Raw genomic sequence first — 14,084 nt, forward strand, 5'->3', positions numbered from 1 at the left:
GATGGAATGAGATGCAAGTAGAGCCATTTGATAGTGGCCAATCGTGGTTTCGACTTTTACTTCAATAATTAGGACGTGAGTTTATCAACTTTGTTTTTGTTTTTTTCTTTTTCATTGCACTGTATAACAACTAGTGTCCAACTAGTTTACTACGCTGCATTGATGGTGAAGGCACATTAGGTGGGAGCAGTGATTGTTGTTAAGAAGGGACAGATGATGATGTCTCACCATGGCATTTTTAGTTGCAGTGATGGCGCTACATCCAAACAAATTTTTGTTTTATATGACTTCTAATTTTCTCTTTAAATAAATAAATAAATAAAATCCCCTCTTAGATGAGTGTTTAAACAGTTCCTGGGACATTCACACTTCATATGAATGTCTGGAGAAACTTCACAGTGACCATTTACAAACATCCGGGATGCCTACACTGATCCCAACAACAAACAGTTACTCACTTGAAGAAGATGCTAATACGTTCTTCTCCTTGTACTGGAGTAATGCACAACTATAGGGTGGTAAGTGTAGTCGATTACCATTAATCATGTTTTAAACCACAATTCTAACTTTACTGAAAGTTGTAACCAGCAGATAAATAAAAAGCCTTCCAACATTAATTAAGACATTTAATATAACAGGGAACACAAAACACAAGGTGGTCACTCCAGCCGAGCAGAGATGCAGAAAGCGAGAGAGGACAGGTGTTTGTAGAGATGGTGGTGCCTCGGTGAGGCTGGTGTACCTGCGGTAAATGCTGTAAGACGGGTAGTGGGAGGTGGGTGGCTGCCAGGGTTTAGTATTACAGGTGTTAGGGTCCAAGTTGGAGGTTGACGAAGACTTGGCTGGCACGTCCCGCGTGCTGCCGCTCCGCCCTAGCGCTAGCGTATGGGAAGTGCTAGCGTGTTGGCAGGCAGGTGGGCGAGAGAGGCATGTTAGCGGTGAAGGCGCACACATACAGACATATATACGCAGAGAACAAGAAACATACATATTTAAGACTCTAAAGCTTTGACACACTGTTTGTGCATTCATCTCATTTGGGAGAAGGATGATACTTTGCTGTATTTAAAGAGTTAAAGAAGGATGAGATACATCTAAAATCATCCAACTGTTGGGAGATCTTCACCATTTCCCCCCTTTTCGGCATTAGATTTAAGGATGTCTTGGTTGGAAACATCGAAACTCAGAAACGCAAGAAACAACAAGTTCCAAAGCAGCTTTTACAACCTGAAACTTGAGTGAGTTCATTAGTGGCTCACAGCCAGCATTTCTCCCATACGATACAAATGCAGCACAAGTCCATGTCCAAGTTCTGTGCCACAAACAACCCTTTCTTATTTAATTGATTTATTAGATTGTTTGAGGCTTGTAAAATATCTCAGTGGCACAGCAACCTGACAGGACAAGTAGAGTCATGCAAAAGACTCTTTGGCGGTGACAGAGAGGCACTGGGCTCATTTGCATGGCTTTCAGAGTAGCTGCTTCAAATGCAAGCATGTACATACACATCTCTGATGACATCACTAAAAGCAAATTTCCCTTAAGGTGACTGATAAATTCACTATCGATGATCTACACAGTTAATTTGGGTTTCAAAGCTATGAAAGGCACCCGTATGATGGACACGACGAGATTGGGGTGGGAAGTTGTGGCAGAGGTTTGTACTACAGCCGAGGCTAACCTGCGCTGGTAGCTGGGGGTTCGGATGGTGGAGGCACTTCCTTCACTGTTCTTCAGGTCGTCATCCCAGCGTCGCCGGGTGTAGGAGCCGCTACGTATCAGAGCAGTGGAGTCCCTGGGAAACCACAAGCTAGAATCGTATCCCACGTTTCCACAGTAACATGTATACTAAAGGAATAGGTCTCCCATTTTTAAAAATTGTCCTTAATGTGTTTCTCAATTACTAAATCTATCACTGTACATTTAAAAAAAAAAAAAAAAAAAAAAAAAAAAAAAAAAAAAAAGCAGCTGCTTAAGGCCACACCATGCACAGCATTGGGGCACCCAGCAGTGAGCAACAGGAGCCACACAATCCAATGCATGTTTGCACAGGGCCACACGTCTCCAGGGATTCACCTGTTTTCCTTCTCGTCAATGTCCGAAGTACTGGCCAGTCTCCTGGGAATGGTTGGAGCCACATAGGCGAGCCGGGTTCCTTTATCCTTTTCCTGCAGGCAGCACAACAAGCAGGACATAGCTGTAAAGAAGCTGTGTAGTATTGCTACAAGAAAACTCTGTTACCGCGATAAAAAACACAAAACCTTTCCATTAAGAATCATCTACCCAACCCCGCCTACTAAAAAAAAAAAAAAACAAACCAAAACTGCTTCAATCCCTTCTGACCTTCTCCTTGTCTTTGTTGTCCAGAGATGTGGAGAGGCGAGGGCTCGAGGCCGAACGCATAACCCCAGTGGTATCCTTCTCCCTCTGTGCCTCCTTGGTGGCAGTGATCTCGGCCAGCGCTCCATAGCTGCCCGTCTTCCTCAAACCCAAACGCCAGGACGCTGGAGACTCATCCTTCCTCTCCTCCTCCACTTTAGTTGAGACCTTTCCAGCAGGCTGAGTGACCTGAGTGAGGAAAGGACAGCAGTCTAATTAAGACACCGTTGAGCATTTAGAAGGACAAAGATGTTTAGAGGTTTTTAGTTATCGTGGTAAGTAACGCAAAAGTCAAACAGGTTAAAAACAAGTCAGATTAATCCATAAGGGCTGCAAATTTTAGATTTTTTTATTTCAGGTGGAAACTTTATTATTTTTAAAAACATGTCAGATGTGACACATGACCAGAATGCCTCTTCCTGACTTCAATACTATATATAAATATACTCCTGGTTATGTCATTTTCAAAATATGATGACTTCAATAACTCTTACAGCCTGTGGAGGTTTTGTCTGAAAACAAAGTTTACAAGCAGCAGCGGTCGCACAGATGTGAAATGAAAGCATGATCAAGACAGTGCATTTGGTGATTACAAGTGGAAACGCCATGCTAGGGTGATAGGTGAAAAGCAGCTACTGGCAGCAATCAATCGCGATTTTGGTTTTTCCACTGCGCGTGGTTTGTCGTGCCATGAACATCCACGGTTAGGTAATGGTTTCCCCCATTGCACCACGGAGGAGGGGACAGGTACCAAAACAATTCCTGTCTGTTATTGCTGCACATTTTATCAGCCTGTGTATGAGGGGCAGGGGCTCATACGCTGCAGCACTGTCACCTGGATAGCTTACTGCACGAACAAGCCCTACTCGATCTTCAGTTGATAATATAACGATGTTTGGAAACTAAACCACAGCTGTTATTTCACCACATTATGTCGGCAACTTTGTTAACTTTGGAAAATTTTAAACAACTTCTTAACAAGAAATCACAATAACTGCCTCTTTGTACTTATTGTGATACTAATTATGTAATCAAAATATGAGAATAAATCCTTAGTGCAGGTAGCAGGTAAATTAGCAATTTACCTGCTAGTTAACCTCTGTCTGTTCTGTGGTTTAAATGCATTTCCTACATTCTTTTCTTCACAATAAAAGCATCCTGTTCAATCACCAGTGGAAATTTTTATTAATGTGAAGCATGAAATGTTCAGTTTATGCCATTAAACTAGTGGAAAAACCCTATATCGCCTGGATCAGGTCAGAGTGGTTAGGAGTGTTTAGTGCTTTATCAGTGCACAGGTGCATGTAGGATTACAGAACAACTCTGGTGCACACCAAGGCCTCACCATAAGTTTTTTGGGCACTAGAGAAATGCCAGTTTTGCGCAAACCTTGACGCCACAATGCAGGACAGCCTGGCTCCGCCACAGGCATGAGGGGAGTAATACATTCAAACTAAAGCCAACCAAGACAAGAGCCCAGGGTGAGAATGATGCAGAGAGAGAATGACAGAGGGAGGGAGGGCATGGAGGAACAGAGAGGTTGAGACAGAATAAGAGAAGCAGCAGCAAAAGAAACACACTTTATGAGCAAAGACAGGCATTTTAAAGCCTAGTCACACCACACAATGCTCACTGACATTAATGTTCTCAAAATAAGTGACAGATGCAAACACTGGAATTTGGACTTTGCTAACTTATTAGACAGAGGACATTGTGGTTTGAGTGAGAATCAGGCTTCAAATAAGGACAGGAACAAGAAGTTTATCTCAAGAGAAGAAGCAGAAAAAAGAAACCAAAAAGGCTCTAGATGGGTGTCTGGTGGTGAGACAACCTCTTTTTTTTTTTAAGGTTCATTTAAGGGCTAAAGTCAGGTTTGGAGGTGGCATCACATATCACAGACTTGGGTGCCTCAAATTTAAATTTTAAGAACATCCCCTACATGTGCAACATGTTTGTTTCACACTTCAATCTTGCTTCCTTAACGTTTTCTTGCTTGTGTTTTTACAACTTCTACTTTTCTGTTCTATTTTTTTAACCTAGAACAAAGAACAAAGACCAAGAAGCACTAATGACAAAAAAACAAAGTTTATGATTACATTACATATTTTTGTAAACACAAATATTATAATTCACAATATTTTAAATGCGTTCAATATTTCCCCATTAAATCAAAGAGGAAAACCTGCCCTTGGGGAAACTCAGAGGGTTCACTTTAGAAAAAATGCTTGGCATTATTCTGCCAGCAGAGGGCAGCAGTTTCAAAAGTGGAACATGACTGTAATTCAAGGCCTAGTTTTACTTTTACCACCCAAATGCATTAGTCTGTACACTTTCCTCCAACCTTTAGAACAACCTACAACTATACTGCAGAATTTTCCAACCGTCCCTATCCTGTTGCCGTGTTTGTTAAAAGCTACTTACATTTATGTTCTCATTCAAGCCAGACAGAGCTATTTTTAAATTTATATTACTCATTAATTTAAACTATAGAAATGTATATGTAAACACCTGACTGCAAAATCAGGTTTTTGTTGCAAAGGGAGAACAAGTAATCCCCATCCCCTTTCTCCAGACAGGGCAGGACGGCAAAGAGTTCCCCGGTCGTACCTTTTTAACTGGTGAAGTGGGGGTCGTCACCTGGTTAGTTGGGCTAGTTGGAGAAGACACCGTGACGCTGGTTGGTGTTGTGCTGTTGCTCACTGCTACTGAGGGCTTGCTCTTTTCTGCTGAGGTTCCAAAAAACCCCCCCCCCCCCAAAAAAACCAGGTGAGAATAGTCACAATATGGTTTCTTGACCAACATGCAGAACAAGTATAAAAGGCCCAGAAATTACAGAATTAAATTGGTGGTTCATAATTAAAGTTTTGGCTCAAGACTTGAGCCAAAACACAAGTCTAACATAAAAATCATACAGTACCTGCTTCAGTCTCTGATTCTGAATCTTCTTCCTCCTCTTCTTCACTAGAGCAGCTTGATTCATCCTTCTTACCCTCCTCTTCTTCGTCCACTTTCTCTGGCTCTAAGGTCTCGATGCGAGGAGCGCTCTTTTCGGGCTCCAGAAGCAGCGTTTCTTTGCTAAAAAACACAAATGTAACACTGTTAGTATAGTACTGCAGCATCAGTAGAGAGTAGGGCTCACAGATAAGCAACGTGAACTAGATTTTTTAGAGTTTTGAGTTTGGTAAACTGAAGACATTTTCCTTCACCCCCTGCCTTAGACAGCTTCACTTTCTGGCCAATTGCAGGAATAATAAGACGCTACTCTCATACATGAAAGTAAGAAAGAAAAAAAAAAGTTTAGAGAGAACAACACTTGACAAAGTGAGATTGTTCTCCTAAAGATATCGTCATACCTTAGCATTTTTGATTCAGTTAACCATTTCCATTCATTACTTCTCACTAGAAAGTTACCTCTTGATTGGCTTCAGTGATTGATTGTTGTCCCCAGTGGTGGTTGTTTCAATCAGAGGAGATTTCTTAACATCTTTCTTCTCACTTCTCAGCTGGAATTAAGATGATAACAAGACACTCATGAGTCCAGCACAGGAAATGAAATTATACTATAAAAATTAAGACATGTTTTCCCGTCATGAGAAGGTTTCTTGGAATCTTTCAAGAATTTTGTTCAGATGCCAAAGTGACTCACCAGATTTTGTTTCTTCTGTAGTTCTTCTAAGTATCCCAGAACATCTTCATCTGCTACATCAAAAGCAGTCTGACCCTGAAGGGAAACACGTAAGAGTTAAAGACTGCACTTAACCTAATGACTGCTTCTAGTTCTAGTTCCTCACCATTTTATTCATGATGTCCATGTCACATAGATTCTCAACCAGTATCCTACAGGCCTCCTCTTTGCCCCAGTGTGCTGCTGCATGTAGAGGAGTCCAGCCATCATAGTCCTTAATATTTACATCATACCCTGCTTGGATTAAAAGCCTACAAGGAAGACACAGGGAGGGTGAATGTGCGGAGTGAATGACGGATTTCATTCTGTAAACTGATTTTTCAAAGTGTTGCTAGGCTTCGAGCTCTGTTGTGCGTCAGTATTGTAACCCCAGGTCACTTTTATGAGATACAGATTCCCCGAAAAAACAGAGACGTAATCTGAAAATCTTAGTCATCCCTTAGCAAAGCTCGGTGGGGCTAGCAAATATTTCAGCCAATAAATCTGCCATGATGGGGAAAACATTTGGATCTCTGTCCCGTGTACGGTAGTTGTGCTAAACATCAGAGATCTTAGAGCTATCTATGGCAGCAGAGTGTGCTGGCTGGCTTCCCGGACCAGATGGACAGGCCGTTGCGGTTTCTATCCTTGAGCAGTGCAACGGTATTAACAACCCACAGTGACGATGTCAGAACGAGGCAAGATGACAAGATGCAGAGACCGAGATATGTCTGGTATTACCAATGAGGCTAGGCATCACCACCATCTTTACTATAAATAGTGTTCAAATAAAGTAACATACAGGAGACACTTTATGTACCAAAGTGTGCTCCAACTGTTTTACCGTCTCTGAGGGCTACTGCTTACTTTAAAACCTCGACGTATCCCTTCGCGGCGGCTACATGGAGCGCCGTTCCTCCAGATTTCGTATGCCGCACGTCTTGGATCTGGCCGCTGTTGAGCCACTGCCGGGCATCCCTCAACATGATGCGCTCCTCCTCTTTCCGGGCTGCCTCGATATCAACCCCTGGAGAAATGGAGAAGCATGATAGTGTACAGACAGACACCCAGGGATTACCTGCTACTTAGGAACAAGCTGCCCGCTGCAGCAATGAACCTAGAGAGAGAACAAGACCCAATTAGATCAAGATATTTATGACTTCTACTTGTTTACATCCAGAGTAAGGTATGCAAATGTTTGGAACAGGTTGCATTAGTGACCTGTTCATATTCTGTTGGGGGGGGGGGGGGGGGGGACCATTAGTAATAGCAGCTGTCTCTCTCGCAAGCTGCGCAGAATGCAAATGTTGAATATTTGTTCAATTCTGCGCCCCTTAATAGGGATAATGTAGCCAGTGTAATTCACAATAGCAAACTGTGCGTCAAAGGGACCACAGCTGTGTAGCAAAGGTGTAGCTTTCACATTTCTCAGATTAGCCTACTCTAACTGATGAACATAAGCGACAGATATCAGCTGAAAAAGTTAAGGTGTGAAGTCTGCCTGGTTGCTTTTATATTGAAAACATTTTAGAACAATATAGAAACAAATGTACCTATGCAGACACTTAAATCTCTTGTATTGGTTTGTCCTTTTGAGGACCTAATGTAATGGCCTGGCCTGAATGAACTTTTCACCAAGTTTGCCAGCACTGCTCTAGATTACAGCCAAGACAAAACAAAATATTTCAGCTCTGATGAATGAGATGAATTTTTAGGCTTTTTCAAACTGCACTTTTATCAAGCCAGGCACTGTTGCATTTCATTGTTAGAAACTTTCTTTGGAGGGAACTAGACACAACATGGTTCTGCCATGCTCTGGTGTCAGCCATTTCATCTGCTCTAGGGAACAGCTTTATGCCAATAATCTGTCAATGTAACAATACAACGGCGGCTGCGAACACTCCAGCCGGTAAGTGGCTCAATATGTTGAAGCTATATGCTGCATGCAGAGCAGCCTGTATTGACACGCCTGTACTGTCTTGATGACACCTGGTTGGAGCGCAAGACTGTCTGAAATGCTCTGCTGCACGATCTGAGAGCGATAACTACAATGAACTGTATAAACAATGATCCAAAAAAAAAAAAAAAGGGTCTGGGGCAGAAGCCAAAACTTCAGCTGGTCTTCTAGGTTTTTGTTCTGCACCCAGGGAAACATCACCACTCATTTCCTGACAGCATAGAATGATTTAAGACCTCAAGCTTTTTAAAGCAATGAAAGGACATCTGTGTCTGCAAATCTGCCATGAGGAAAGGGCAGTCAGAGGAAAAGTCTACGTTTACCCAGAGGTTTAGCTTCAGCTAGCTGGAGAGGAGCATGAGAAGGACATTTGTTTCCTAAACAAAGTTCGCCAGACACAGACACAGTGGTTTTCACTCTTTCAGGTTTCTGATAATGAGTCAATGAGTATTAAATATCATAGGAGAAAAAAGAAAGAAAAGAAATTAACCCACACTCGACACAAGCTGAAACAAGAGCGGTCCAAGACTGCGTGTTTCCAAGCCTAAGGCTGAATATTTACTTTACACAATGCAGGACATGTGAATCTCCGAGATATTTAAAGCTCATTGTTAGTGATTTAATGTAGTTTCCCTGAGTACAACTGCTTGTTTCACGCTAATAAAAAATGAAACAAAAACAGGAACATTGAAAACACTAAAAACTATTTTTAGTATAAATTTCATATTTTCAATAATTGAAAATATGAGGGTCTTTGGATTATAATGTTTGTTGCAAACACACACTTTGGAAAGGAAACTGACTCAATTATGTAGACATCAGAGGCTCAGACTACATATATGCACAAATATCTCCTCGTGCCTAATGTGTTGACAAATTTTTACCATACTGACTTAATGTAAATCACATTCTGCAGAATTTAAGTTCTAACAACCCTCCCACATCTGGATTATTATGAGCAACATCTAACATTTTTTGGCATTTTAATTTACTAAGATTTTGTAAAGGTATAAGACAAAATGCCCAATAAATCTTGCACCTGGGAAAGAATTATTCCAAAAATCCAAGTGGTTAATGACACACTGAGCAAGTTGCTCATCCTGCATCGCTTTGAAAACGATGGCTGGTCGCTGGTGGACATTTAAGGCCCCGGTTGCCTAGGTTACACTCTAATGTGTTTTCTAATCTGTGAGGTGTCAGTCACCAGTATCGTGCACTCTCATTGATAGTCCCTTCAATCTCTCACCACAAAGTTTATCACAGGATCTGCTCACTCTACATTGTCAGTGGTTTTCTTTCTGGCCTAACTTAATGTCGGTAACTTTCTATGATCTTTGGCCACAAAGTCATTGTGGATTGCTTACCTTGTAGATGCAGCTAAAATGTGCTTGCAAATCTGTCCGTATCTTTTTCAGTAATCTTAAATGTACCACAGAAAACCACCATGGCACAGATAATTATGTTGCACATTGAGAGGATTAGTAAGCTAAATTCTAAGAAAGTGAAACCAAACAGGAAGAAAATGGATTTCAAAGTTTTATGTCAAAGAGAGCAGCTTTGGGACAAAGGCTGGGCCTGTTGACTCACTGTCGTTGTGTCCTTCTCTGACCTGACAGTTCTAATAAAATGCGGTCACGGTTAATATCTACCTGGAAGTGTCCTGAACCAAGAAGGTAACATTAATCAGACTTTGCTTTTTCCAGTGTTTGGAACAAATCTAAACCTCACTAGCTTGGTTTGGTCAATGAAGAGGTGAACCAACTGAGGCTTGGGAACTGCTGGTGGTCCTATGGCCTACCAGGGGAGTTCAATCAAGTTGATTAAGTATGACTTATTTATGGAAAACGAAGACAACAGGAGTTATTAATTTGCGATTAAAAAAACAACAACTTTTATTCCTTCTGAAAAGAAAAAAAACAAGAACAGAACAAGAGGCGAGTGGAGGAATTGGCAGCAGTTCAACTTTGAGTTTTTACAAGGGAACAGCACATCTTCTACCTGAGCAAAAAGAAGATAAAGAGAAAGTCCACTACACCAAAAAAGGCATCGTGTCCCACTTTGCCCTGTTACCACTTGACCAAGAGTTTGTGTGGTGAACCCAAAAAGAAAACTTTACAGAAGCCCACACCGAAGCAACCAAAAACCCAACAAGTAAATGTAAAGACAAGTCAAAAGAAATCAGGCTACATTTTCATCTGAAGAAAAGCTGCTGCCAGCTAAATCCACATTCCTCTCTTCTTATGCTAACAGGACCTTCAATCAATTGTGAGGCTGTCCACTTTCAGTCCATTACAAGGACAGGCAGCAGCTTGCTTGCTGTGGCTGATGGAGAACACAAGGAAGATGGCAGCGCACGTAAATCATTGGCCCAATCAGGGTCAAGGAGAGCATGGAAGGGTTGTCCCTGTAAAGGCGAAACTACGGTCAATCGCTAACAAGTTTAACCTCATGACTGGCATCTCTTTGCGAGGAGAAAAATCACATTACAAACATACAGAAGCATTACACAACAGCTGGTTGCATAATGCTGCCCGCCCTACCTCTAGCATAAAGGGCTGAGCTGTGGATTGTCTGCAGCTGCCTTCAGCTTTGCAAATTCACTTTGCAGCTGAGTTATAATCTTGCTAGCACTTTATGCAAGACCGTGTTCATAATTAAATTCATAATATCCACATATTGAAAATGTATTCAGTAATCTGGTTTTAAAAAAAAGAAAGGAAAAAAGACTGAAATGTGCAATGATTGTGGGGGAAGCAGTGCGAGGATGAACCAGGCGATGCATCCATCAGGCAAATCGAAACTGACAACCGCCACTGGCTAAGACACCTGAGGACTGGGTGGGTGCAAACTCCCCTGACATTACATAATATGGCGCAAACAGTGCTCTAGGTTCAATTATCACTGGATGCCACAAGCTCTCAAATATTTGAATCCTGAATTAAAGAGAACAGAGATTGACAGCTCAGAAAGCCTTTTAGACTGTTAGAAAGGCAACTTAACACCTGAAATTTGTGCAATTCTACGCACTTGCACAATCTGACTACCTGTGTAAGGTTTCAACTTTGAACCTCAGTGCAAACTATTAACTAAAGTGGTCGAACACTACATACGTCCTCCAAGACTATAAATTTACTCCACAGCATGCATGAGTTGAGTCCCTGGATCAAGAAGGGTGTAGACAGATTCATTTGAGAAATTTTCTTGAGAATACGCCCACCAGTATTATTAACATGTATGCTAAACCTTCCTTTAATAACTTTAATGGTTAGTCCTTTCTAAGTTGGATCAAGCACCACCTTTAGTAAAATATAAAAATATATAATATTCATGCACCTTAACCACAATGTGTACCTAAGAGAACAGCAAGCTAGCCAGGCTTTATTAGTGAAGCCGAGGAGCACCCCCTCTGGCCTCAGGCCAGTTAGCACGTCTGGGCATGGCCCCTCACCACAGGGAAGGGCCTTTCATCAAGAGCGCCCTGACCAAAAATAGTAACACCTGACGTTTTGCTTTTGAATCATCACGAGTGCTCATGACACAAGTGGATTGCAACTCTATATTATGTAAGTTTTTCAGTCAAACAGGAGGGTGGAAAACAGCAAGCGACTGACACCCAGTGAGAATTCAGATCCTATTTGAAAACATACTCATACATGCATGAATACAAATGGGGCCCCTGGCTGCTATGTTACCTTCAGCATGTCCGCAGGCCTGTTTCTAGACATCACATGATTAAGTTGGAACAAACAACAGTGCTCAACTATGAGGCACTTACAGTGTACAGACACTAAACTTCAGCAACCAAAAGCTCAACATCCATCTGTCTCCATTTCATTCTTTCTTTCACATTTGGGTCCTGCGCTGCACCATCAATCACTACAATCGCGGAAACACTACAAACTGTTGGCTGATTTATTTGTCATGGCTGGAGACTGGAGGTGCAGGTATTCTGGTGGAGTTTTTACCTGGAGACAAAACTCATCTGTGTAAAGTCTGCCACAAATTTTATTATTATTATTAACAAACCATATGTTGACTTTGCTTAAAAAACTGTGGTGAAAGGAGGTGCAATGCCTTGTCCTCTAACCCAAAAGATTGGCTACAGAGTTGTTCAGGCCTTAACAAGTGGCCTGCTAAGGGCTAAATTAATCTCTATAGCTCTGTGCCAGATAATTAATATTTGCCAAGAGACACTAAAAGCAGATTATCCAGTTTTGGTTGTTTGCTTTTGTTTTATTTACGTGGGGTGTGGGATAATAAGATTAGAGCTACTGTACACTGAAAACAAAAGGACTTATTGCAAACCTATATAAAAGGGTTCACTTCTGCATAAATAATATTACTACAAACTAGGAGAGCAAAGTTCAACATTACTGTAATACTGTACCTTGCCGGTTGATCTCATTCTGCAGGAGCTCCTCCATTGCCTCCTCTTCGGCAATGTCCAGAGGCGTCTCGCCCTCACTGTTTACAACTCCTACGCTGGCACCCTGGCTGATGAGATACCTACAAAACAAAACATCACAAAAAAAAAAAAAAACCACCACAAAAAGAGTTAAACTAGTGGCAACAGAATATTTTTCAGAGCAATCTTTAAACTGCAAGAATCAGCTGTATTAAAGGTTGCGGTGAACTTTAGCTCTCAAGGGTTTGAAAATGGGCTAAAGGCAAAAGTGCCCTCCTTGAACAAATGAGTAAACGGTTCAAAATGAGACATGTGCAATGTTTTTCTTGGTTCTGTGCCAACATTAGCCAATAACTACACCACAACCTGTGTCTCCAGTTTAGACAGTCATGACCTTCACATCATGGTGTGTTTAAACTGTATTGGGTCCTCTTCCGGCTATGTAAACACTGAACATACCACACCTAAGAAGCTAAGAATGTAGTGATGGCGAGGAGTGGCAAAACCCCGGTCAATGTGTAGTAACAATTAACATTTTTCTGCAAAATAACTGGTCGATGATGATGAAGCATTTCCATTCTGAGAAGGCAGTTCTTCACCAGGAGCAACGGATCTGGTGGACGACACCTCGACAAGATTCCCAGTTGGAGATGCACTGAGGCATCCCCACAGTATAATACTGCCACCATCATTTTTCACTGATGGGACTGTTCTTTGGGCCGTACGCCTCCCTCTTCTTTCTCCCAACATAAGCAGCATCTCTGAGCTCTAGTATCATCTCAAAGGACACGCTTCAAGCAGATATGTTTCTCCAGGATTATCCAGGAAGATCAAGGTTTGGGCCATGAAACCTTCTATAAAGAACACAATTTAACACTGCATTCACGTCTACTTGGTTACATTTTAAATACTACTCTCAATAGTCACTCAAAATATGTTAACCCGTCTACATCTTGAGTTAAGCTGCCTCAAATTAAAACTGTGGCACGATTCAAGGCCTTCTCATTAGACTTTAAACACGCACAATCCAATTCCCACCCCCTTAAATAGCAACTACTGACTTACTACACAGTTACATTTCAAGGTTTTTATCTCTTTTTGATTGCACTTTCTATTCTGCCTATTTTAGGTTGGCTTTACTAGTTTTCCTGGCTTTGCGGTCTGGAGCTTTTGAACCAAGCCTACAATTAGAAGGCTGTGGTCACTTCTAGGGACAGATCCAGCCCTGCTTTGCAGTTCCTGCTGTTGTCAATGAAGATCCTGGGATTAAAATGGGTCTACTGAGAGCTCACCGCCCACATCAGGTTGTCGAGTTTCTCTCCGTGACATGTCGTCTCCATTAGTCACCAGTATGAGGATCGGCACTTGACCTTTTGCTTCAAAATGCGACAACAGAAAGCTTCTTGTTTTCTGTGCTGATGTCAAGTTCAGGCCAGCTGAATGCAGATTTTGCTGCTCTGAGAAGACCATTTGGGCAGTTCAGTTAAATGGCTAATGTAAGATGTTTTTCCTCCAATGGCTGTTTGTAAACTTTGGGAAAACACCAGCAGTGAGGAATACATTCTTAGCCAGGTTCCTGTAATGCAACACAAATAAAGCAGGTCATAGCACTCTCTCAATAATCTGAACAATGAGCACGACTGAGCTCCATCAACCCCCTTTAGCTAGTTTAAATATCC

General features: G+C 41.7%; 1 protein-coding gene and 1 long non-coding RNA gene across 18 annotated transcripts in view; both read right to left on the reverse strand.

Moving 5' to 3' along the window:
- ppp1r12a (protein phosphatase 1, regulatory subunit 12A) overlaps positions 1-14,084 on the reverse strand; it is a 55,721-nt gene that overhangs the window by 16,592 nt on the left and 25,045 nt on the right. For 8 of the 17 annotated variants that reach the window (XR_014870146.1, XM_085137614.1, XM_085137613.1 and 5 more), the window contains exons 3-13: positions 12,388-12,506; positions 6,911-7,070; positions 6,171-6,315; positions 6,026-6,100; positions 5,791-5,882; positions 5,297-5,454; positions 4,987-5,105; positions 2,344-2,568; positions 2,077-2,168; positions 1,682-1,795; positions 743-895 (exon numbers count right to left, since the gene is read on the reverse strand). Coding sequence is in view for 16 of the 17 variants with exons in the window: in XM_085137614.1 (XP_084993740.1) it covers positions 743-895; positions 1,682-1,795; positions 2,077-2,168; positions 2,344-2,568; positions 4,987-5,105; positions 5,297-5,454; positions 5,791-5,882; positions 6,026-6,100; positions 6,171-6,315; positions 6,911-7,070; positions 12,388-12,506 (1,452 nt within the window). In the remaining variant the exon portion in view is untranslated. Of the gene's footprint in view, positions 1-742; positions 896-1,681; positions 1,796-2,076; positions 2,169-2,343; positions 2,569-3,724; positions 3,833-4,986; positions 5,106-5,296; positions 5,455-5,790; positions 5,883-6,025; positions 6,101-6,170; positions 6,316-6,910; positions 7,071-12,387; positions 12,507-14,084 lie in introns of all 17 variants that reach the window. The other 9 variants (XM_085137612.1, XM_085137615.1, XM_085137607.1 and 6 more) reach the window with 6 other exon arrangements.
- On the reverse strand, positions 7,968-12,381 carry LOC146499387 (uncharacterized). Its single transcript, XR_014870147.1, has 2 exons — positions 12,124-12,381; positions 7,968-12,080 (listed from the first exon to the last, which is right to left on the reverse strand). It is a non-coding gene; the product is annotated as an uncharacterized LOC146499387 (long non-coding RNA).

This window comes from Neolamprologus multifasciatus, chromosome 17 (genome assembly GCF_963576455.1).
Source record: "Neolamprologus multifasciatus chromosome 17, fNeoMul1.2, whole genome shotgun sequence".
Lineage (NCBI taxonomy): Eukaryota > Metazoa > Chordata > Actinopteri > Cichliformes > Cichlidae > Neolamprologus > Neolamprologus multifasciatus.